The sequence below is a fragment of the Phaethon lepturus genome, unplaced genomic scaffold (assembly GCF_000687285.1).
Source record: "Phaethon lepturus isolate BGI_N335 unplaced genomic scaffold, ASM68728v1 scaffold21829, whole genome shotgun sequence".
Taxonomy (NCBI): Eukaryota; Metazoa; Chordata; class Aves; order Phaethontiformes; family Phaethontidae; genus Phaethon; species Phaethon lepturus.
Window position 1 is genome coordinate 799 of NW_010561540.1, and position 796 is coordinate 1,594.

The following is a 796-nucleotide window of genomic DNA, read 5'->3' on the forward strand; positions in this document are numbered from 1 at the left end:
CCCCAGCTGATGGACCTCTCCATGGGGCTGCTGGCAGGCAGGTGCTCCCCTGCAAAGCTGGTGATCTGGATCCGGTAGCTGCGTGGATGCCCCCACTTGTTGGGCTTGGAGCTGGCAAAGGAGAGGTAGCGGGGCATAGGGACATTGAGCAGGAATCCTGCCTCGTCCTCTCTCTCAAGCCTCTCCCTGCGGAGGTATGGCCGCTCGATGGTGTTCTGCATGTCCCAGGGGTCTTTCACAAGCTCGTAACCCATGTCCTGGGTCTCCAGAGAGTTCAGCTGCCCTGTGAAGCACAAGGAAAAACCCTCTTGAGCTCTGCGTCCTGGGCAGAGCTGCAGCCCACAGCAAACCACAGCCACACACAAAGGTGCCCAGACCTACCGCCAACATCCAGGTCCACCTTGTAGTGGATGTGGTGGAGGTGCATCGTCCCCAGCGTGTGGGGCCCGACCCTGTTGCCATAGTCGGTGCCTCGGCCGTGGAGGAAGGAGGAGTGGCATGCACCCGAACCTCCACGGCCCCGCTGCCATGGAACATGAAGTCCCAGATGTAGTCATAGTTGATGAGAGTGGAGACAGCACGGATGACCAGCGTGTTTTTCCGCAGCCCACCGTAGTACAAGGACTGCGAGTCAGAGAAGTGGCGCCGCAGAGGGAGGGCAGCGTCATGCTCAAAAATGCAGAGTGAGTTTTGGTTGGTTTTGGGGGTCTCTGACTCCACCAGGTAGTGCCGGTCCACATAGGTCGCTGTGTAGGGGCAGTCGAGGCCCTGGACGAGCTCGTAGGCAAACCTGCCA

The 796-nt window shown here is 59.8% G+C and overlaps 1 protein-coding gene across 1 annotated transcript in view; it reads right to left on the minus strand.

Annotated features, from left to right (window-relative positions):
• Nucleotides 1-796, minus strand: part of LOC104626184 (membrane primary amine oxidase-like) — a gene marked incomplete at its 3' end in the record, with an annotated part of 2,707 nt that overhangs the window by 795 nt on the left and 1,116 nt on the right. The window contains 3 exon segments of the mRNA XM_010294041.1: nt 3-283; nt 382-492; nt 495-790. Of these exon segments, the coding sequence (XP_010292343.1) occupies nt 3-283; nt 382-492; nt 495-790 (688 nt within the window).